The following is a 7,864-nucleotide window of genomic DNA, read 5'->3' as shown; positions in this document are numbered from 1 at the left end:
AGACTAATAACATTATTTATAATGTTAGTTTGTGTTATTATATTGAGGGTTTTAAAGAAGGCAAATAGAGATTAAAATAGTTAATTTCTTAAATTCTAAAGCTTATTTGATGATATTCATGGGAGCATGGAAGGTAAAATAGAGACTTAAGCTATTGTTATGGAGACTAAATTATAATTTAATTTTATATTGGTAGTTTAGTTGGTTGTAATGACTGAGTTAGTATGGACAGCGGAATTAAGTACATTTGTATAATGGTTTATATTAGTCTATTATGGGAGTATGGAAGGCAAATTAAGATTCAAATTACAATTTTTTATTATAAAGGTTATCCATTTAGGAAGGTGCATTGAAGGTAAAGAGAAAATTAAATGAAATACCTCTTTATAATAATCAGGGAGTATGGAAGGCAAAGGGAGAATAACATGAATGATTTCTATATTGTTATCGTTGCATTGTTGTTATTTTTAGTCAGTCTATAATTAAAATCAGTCAAAAATCTCTCTAAATGCAGTTCAGCAGTGTGTCTGATGTTTGGATGTGATCTGAAGCTCCTCTGTCATTTGTCCTTTGCTTTGAGCTTCAGGAGCAAAATGGCCTCTGCCTCCTCATTTGCGGGATTTGTCTGTTTTCTGTTTTTTCTCCGGTCGGGTGGCTGAGCGGCTGAAGCCCCTGTTGTTCTCCGGATGCGGGCCACGAAGGAGGCAGGTCCCTGAGTCCCGCTGGAGGAGGCTCAGTGTCAGAGCAGCCGGGTGGGGATTGGAGCGGCGCCGCGTCAGTATCTGGATCAGCCTCCGCCTCCTGCGCGCGGTGTGTGCGAGGGAAAGTGATCCAGACGGTGACGGAGCTCCCCCCCCCCGCTCCTCAGCTGCCCGTCACCCCGGCACCGCGAGACACCCGAGCCCTCGCAGCCGTGCACCTGTGCCCGGGATGGAGGGAGAGATGCAGCCCGCGGACGAGGGGCCCTGCGCGCCCAAGATGTGCCGACAGGAGCGGGGTCCGTTCAGCAGCCTGAAGCCCTTCCAGAGCAAGCGCTCGGCGGGCAAGTCGCGTCTTGACAGGTCGGCTGCGGTGGTGGAGGTGCCTCTGTTCGGCGACGGACATCACTTCACTTTTCACCCCGAGCAGCCTCATCATTTTCAGGCGCACCACAACCACCTCAACCACCAGCAGCACCAGCAGCGTGTGCAGCCTCTCCACCAGTCCCCCGTCGCCATCAGCAGCAGCAGCAGCAGCATCCAGCAGCAGCAGCAGCATCATCACCCGATGCCCCAGCAGCAGCAGCAGCATCAACATCATCAGCAGCATCGCTTCCCATGTGAGAGCAGGCCCAGCAGCAGGGTCCCCTCATCCTCAGCCTCTCTCGGTGCGCAACAGCGGCGCGTCGGCGGAGCGGAGCCCAGATTGTCTCCAGACTGCAGCTACGGCATCAGCTCAGGTGGGTCTCAAACTTCTCCCCAGTCATGGAGACTCTACTCATCCACATGTCTCCACACTGGTCCCACTGCTGGGTATTCTGGGGTGTTTTTCACAAGTCAATGGGGAACACTACGCTGTCCAATTAAGGGACAGAGTCTCTTTTGTTTGCTCTTCATCACCTGAGCTTCGTGTTGTTGCTCCCACCTCTTCCTCCCCTGCCTCCTGTCAGCAGTGATTGATTTGCTGCTGTAATGAGAGCAGTCATGATTGAATCTCCAGTGGGCCTGTGCTAAAAATTACATTGGCTAATTGGCTGTCCATGAGTGTGTGTGCATGTTTACGTGTGTGTCTCCTCTTGAAACACATTGTTCCCAGCTCATTTTCCTCCTCAGCTCCTGAGCTCCACAGGCTCAGGAAGAAGAAATGTCTGTTCCCTGGGCGGGTCCATGGGAACCAACATCTCTGATGAAGGCATTGAACCCAATCCTGGCAGTTTTGAAATTAAGCAGATTATAGTTCTATCATCATGGTCCTCTCATCAGATATGAATCTCTTTATCACTGTCGGCAGCCGAGGCTCAATTGGCTGCTGGTTATTGTTGGTTAACAGGCAATCAAGTGTTCAGAGTGAGCTCAGGTTGCACCGTCGCCCTTTATTAACACGTGAAATCCCCCCCTCCACACACACACACACACACACACACTCTGGAGATAATGACCCATTGTTTGCATCCATTCTTAGGTGCACGTGTTCCTGATTTCACCTGTGAGACAATAACACAAATCCATATTTCCCCTGCTCTAATGAATCCGCTGATATCACACAAGAGTCCCTGATAATCTGGCTTTGTTCTTACTCACAATGACACATGGGAGAGTTTTTATCTGCAGGATGTGATCAGCATAACATCAGGAACATTGATGATGTTTGTACCTAGGGGTTTGTTGCCAACAATGTTGTTTGCACCCAGGTGAGAAGTCACACAACAGCCACATAACACCTGTTGACTTAATGGCTCCATATGTGCCTTGTTTTTCTCACATCCAACTTTTCAGTTGTATTTGATCCAAGCAACATCATTTCTTTGTTTGTTTTAGGGAGAGACGTTGGCTTTGGTGGACGTTGGCTTTGGTGAAAACAGACACAATCACAAATTAAACAATGTGTTAGGAAACCTTCCTGCCAGAGCTTCTCCCTCGTGGCTCATTGAAATGTTGCACCAGGGCCTGAGAACCAGGTGTAAATCTCCACCATCACTAACCACCCCGGGTGTAAATAGCATTATTGGCCACACACACCTGGGTGCAAACAGCGTCTGCCAAACAAACAGAAAAAACTTGATGCCCTTCTCGTGGAGAGAAGCAGCAGAGAGCCGGGGACTGAGCGACCGCTTCGGCGCACAATAACACAAATTGCATTGAAAAGCCTTTTCCCAAAGAGTTGTGATTAAAATAAATGGGGCTCATAAATTTGCCTCTGCCGAGCGTGTTGTTTTTAATGAAATTTTATGAGGCTCTCAGCTCGCAGTGCCACAGAGGGGGGGGGGGGGGGGGGGGGTTCAGGGTGAAGGCGAATGATATCAGATACATCTCCATGGGTAAACAGAGACAGCACGCATATTAATAAATGCGACACATCTGCACCAGGCTGATAGACACGTCTGAGCGAGTGGCAACGCAGCAGTGGCCATCTAGAACTCATTTTATCTGTGTGTGTGTGTGTGTGTGTGGCCAGTGGACTCTTAATCATTGCATGGAGGTATGTGTGCGATCATCTCACCCAGACGTGCCTCGACTACCAGGGAAACTACACACTGACTGAGGCGTGTTCCTGGACAATTGCTCCGTGCTGCTTTTCTCTGCTCGGCCGGGTTCGGTCACAGCCGACACTGTGACTTCAGAGTTTATTGATATCTGAATAAATCAGCATAATCAAGCTGACATTTGTATCAACAGAGGAGCCGACTGTACGCCACGGTAATGGAAATGTTTGGCTCGACGAGGCTCGATTAAAAAGAGGGAAAGAGGAAGCAAAAGCAGTGAAGCATAAAATAACAGAGAATCACTCATATTGTCTCCATCACTGAGGAGCAGTGTTCTGCTTCCCTTCAGTAACTAAGTATATCTAGTCGAGTATTTTCAGCCTCCACTACTTTCTACTCTGCTTCATTTCAGAGGGAAATAAAAAATCTTCTGCTGGATTAAATCTTAGATTGAGATCATGCAATGAATTACACAACGTCATGCATTATTCAAAAATGAGATATCTCTTCAAATAATCAGGTGAGAGGGACGAGCTGAAGCTTAAATCGATCATAAAATTATTTCCCATCATATGATGTCAGACGATAAGTGACATCATCAAGTCAGAAAATTATACAATACAAAACTCTATGTTTCAAGGTATTTCTGCATCCTGTGGACACAACCTGACGCTTATTTAGATTTTTTTTTATTCCTGATCATATTTTAGGATTGATTATGTCACTGTGAAGAGCGAACATTAAGTAATATAAGGAAGTAATGCATTAGCTTTTGCAACTAATAAGATAAGAGACAGGATCTACATCTTATTTTTCATGTTTTCAGTTAGGAAACAATATGAGTGAGTTTTTTTCTTTCTCCCTCATTTTTACTTCTTATTCCCTCTCATGGGAATTGATAGAAACTCATTCTGCTGATGAGGACCTCGTGATGCGGTTAAGAAGAGCTTCTCCATGGACCCTGGGGTGAATGTTTCTAGCTCCTGTGAGGACGTAACAGTGACTGACGTTTAGATGAAAAACCACTACAGCCCTTTGTCATTGTGATTTCTCCTCTGCTGCAGAAAACCGTCTCATCTTGGATGCCTTCGCTCAGCAGTGCAGCCGAGTCCTCAGCCTCCTGAACAACGGTCGTCTCCTGGAGCCTTCGTCCTCCTTCGGCTCCAACATCAAGCTGGAGGACGCCCAGGGGCTTCACTGCTCCTCACTGGGGAAGCCCAAACCCGAAGAAAGCTCGTCGACCACGGACCCAGAAGAGGAGGCTCCACAAAGCCATCAGAACCAACAACAGACCTCTGCCGTTCTGCGCATCTTCACAGACTCCCTCCAGAGCTATCTCCTCTCAGGGCCTCAGCAGCAGCAGCAGCATCTGGCTGCAGGTCTGGAGGACGAGCCCGGTTCAGGGGTCTCTCCTCAGAGACACACCCTGGGAGGCTGGGGCTCGCCCACTCCGTCGGAGTCGTACGGCCACCCGTCGTCCACGCTGCCCGAGGAGGAAGAGGAGGAGGAGAACTGCTGTCCACGCTGCCTGGAGCTGGAGCAGGAGGTTTTGTCTCTGCAGCAGGAGAACGAGGAGCTCCGCAACAAGCTGGAGAACATTCCAGGTGGAGTAAACAAAGCAAAGACCTCACAGAGCTCCAAAGGAGTTCTGGTTTGATATGTGACTACTGCAACGGCCACAACTCATGATTCATGTCCACACTAAATAACACAACACGTGAGCCGTTATTCCATGTGTTGGAAACATTGGATTTCATTGTTTCTACACTCTCAGGTTGTAGCCTAATTAATATTCCTTATTGATTAATCTGCCTGTTAGTTCTGTGTTTAATTGCCCTGCATGCTAATGTAGCTGCACACACAGATGATTCATTTCACCACTGTCTGTGTGTGTGTGGACTGAATAACTCAACATACAATCTAAAGCTTATATTGGTCATAACATTATAACCCATCATATGACATCAGGAAATGGTGTAATACTTATTTTTTAAATGTATTTTTCCTGGTAAATCTAAATTCTGTAGGACTAAAGACAAGACCTAAACCTTATATAGATGGAAAAATCATAGATATCTATGTATTGTAAATGTAATCAATAACATTGGAAGATTTAAAGTTCATCACGTTTTCTTACATGTTAACATGAAATATAATGAAAATGTCCATACAGTACAAATGCAATATTACATATTGTACTAAACACATTCTGGAGCCGAGCAACCATGTAGATAATCATTATTGCTATTTTTAGACCAGAATCCGTTAGAGGATAAAGATTTTTTTTGTCAACAAATCCCCTGAAAAGACCAAAGCCAACAGCCAAACCATTTATCTGTCAGTTCTTCTTCACTTCTCTCAGCTCCAGTTGTTCCTACTAACCATGTAAAGCTTTTCAAACTGATCATAAATATACTTTTAAATTGAAAACAAAGGCAGCTGTAGTTTCAAAATAACACCCATTACTCAATCAGGACTAAATTGTGTATTTGTGGAGACAGTTTTCAATCACAAGTTCATCTTCTGTGTTTTCACTTTTCAAGCGAGCCACATGTTCTTTAATGTTTAACAGTTTGCAACAACAGTTTTAATAGCTGTTCTTTTTCTGAACTTTCCGGCTCTCCAGAGTCTCACTAACGTAATTATCATGAAACTGATCATTCCGTAGCTGCACATTAAACACTGATACAACACTGTTTCACCCTGATCAGTAAATTACCAGAGTCAGAATGGTTTTTTAACGAGGGAAGAAAATAATGTACGATTATTATTCTTTAATTATTCAGCAGATGTGTCGTCTCTTTGTTTTTACAGTGTGTCTGTATTACAGCTTATATATGTGTGTGTGTGTGTGTGTGTTTTTATCGATGCAGCTCCCTGTCAAAATGTTCTTGACTACTTCAAGACTGTTCTGGAGTTTCACAACCAGCTGATCCAGCCGCTGCCGGAGGAGCAGCTCACAGAGGTGAGGAGACAGTTTCCTTCACATCAGCCCTTTAAAGAGTTATTATTAGCATCATGATAAAGTCTAAAAATAACAGATCACTTCCGTCCTGCGATGAAAATGTTTTTATTCATTTTAATTGTACAAATAAGTGAAAGAAAAACTGTCTCCGTAGGAAGAAGAACGGCAAACAGTCTTTGAGGTTGGTGTTTTTTTTAACCCTTTTTATTATTACCTCCATCGATGTTTTCATAAAAACACAGTTTGTTGGTTCGTGAGCATGTTGATGCAAAAACTACTGAACCGATCTCAATGACATATTTTCGGGTGGAGGCTCAGATCCAGGATTTTATCCACTTTCTCAAACATTGCAGGCTATTTTTCAACATTTCCATTCATTTCTCACAGATTATTTAATGGATCTTGATGGAAAATCTAAGACGTTAAGTGAAAGTTAAGTGCAGACCCCCCCTAAATGTATTGCTAGTACATTTAAATGTGGTCTTCGCATGGGGACTGTTGTAACCTGGTGGATGTGTCCACTCTCTGAGTACCACTCTGTTTGTTACTGTAATGATGACATGAGATGATGTTCTGTACACCCTGAAGAACCGTCACCTTTTATTTGTAAGATGATGCAAAGTTCAAGTTGAAGTATTTAAACCTTAATATACTGCACAATATACAGATTTCGAATAAAAGTCAATAACTATGTGAGGCTGCATCATTTATTCACATTAGTGGGTAAAGAATACGGATATACCTGAGCTCCCCCCTTTACTTACTGTATCTCCGTCCTCCCTGCAGGGCAGTAAACAGCTCCTGGAGAACTACCCTCTGTTCATCACTAACAAGCAGTGGGATGAAGCCGTCAACTCCTCCAAGAAAGATGGCCGCCGGCTGCTGCGCTACCTGATACGCTACGTCTTCACCACGGACGAGCTAAAGTTCTCCTGCGGTCTGGGGAAGAGGAAGCGTTCAGTCCACTCAGGGGAGCCGGGCCTGGAGAGACGACCGCTCAACCCGGTCAAAGTCAGCTGCCTCAGAGGTACAACTTCTGAGTGTCATTTAATTAAATATTAAGTATTTAATTAAATGATCCTCTTCTACGATCCATGTTTCAGATTTCACAAGTTATTGCTCTCTGTTTATGAGATCATTAACTCTGTGAAACTATGAAACACAGGTAGCAGAATATAATGCTTTTTAGAGAAACCATATAAATCTTTTTTTGAATTTACAATCTCTGTGTCAGAGTTCATCCGGATGCACTGTGCCTCAAACCCAGACTGGTGGATGCCGTCAGAGGAGCAGATCAACAAAGTGTTCAGCGACGCCGTGGGCCACGCTCGCCAGGGCCGGGCGGTCGGCACGTTCATCGGCAGCAGCGGCAGCAGCACCAGCAGCCTCTACATGGACAGCTTTGAAGGACACCTGTCACAGGACGAACTATATTTAAAAGGCTGCCAGAACGGCCAATCAGATTGAAGGTGCGACAGACTAAATAGCCGAGATGTAGCTGTACGACAACACATATCCCAACACACTGACCTTATTCTGTCAATTTACACAGTGAAGAAAAACATTCCAGAAGTTTCTCATGCAGAAAATAACGACATTCCTCTTTTCAAATAGTTTTCTAGCTTTTTTGCCATTTTTATACCTAAACTTTTGTTTAGTGAAAATCTGACTCTTGAGGTGCGTTTTAAATTGATCAGATTTTTAGTCTTCCATTTACT

General features: G+C 44.4%; 1 protein-coding gene across 1 annotated transcript; it reads left to right on the top strand.

The window, feature by feature from the left end:
- The first annotated feature begins 930 nt into the window (after positions 1-930).
- LOC128446194 (BEN domain-containing protein 4) lies at positions 931-7,613 on the top strand. The gene is made up of 6 exons (XM_053429177.1): positions 931-1,438; positions 4,246-4,785; positions 6,055-6,146; positions 6,301-6,327; positions 6,933-7,173; positions 7,381-7,613. The coding sequence occupies exons 1-6, from the start codon at positions 931-933 to the stop codon at positions 7,611-7,613; spliced, it is 1,641 nt and encodes a 546-aa protein (XP_053285152.1).
- The last annotated feature ends 251 nt before the right edge of the window (positions 7,614-7,864 follow it).

This window comes from Pleuronectes platessa, chromosome 8 (genome assembly GCF_947347685.1).
Source record: "Pleuronectes platessa chromosome 8, fPlePla1.1, whole genome shotgun sequence".
Classification (NCBI taxonomy): domain Eukaryota; kingdom Metazoa; phylum Chordata; class Actinopteri; order Pleuronectiformes; family Pleuronectidae; genus Pleuronectes; species Pleuronectes platessa.
Note: the sequence above shows the minus strand (reverse complement) of the source record. Positions and strands in the feature narration are given on the sequence as shown.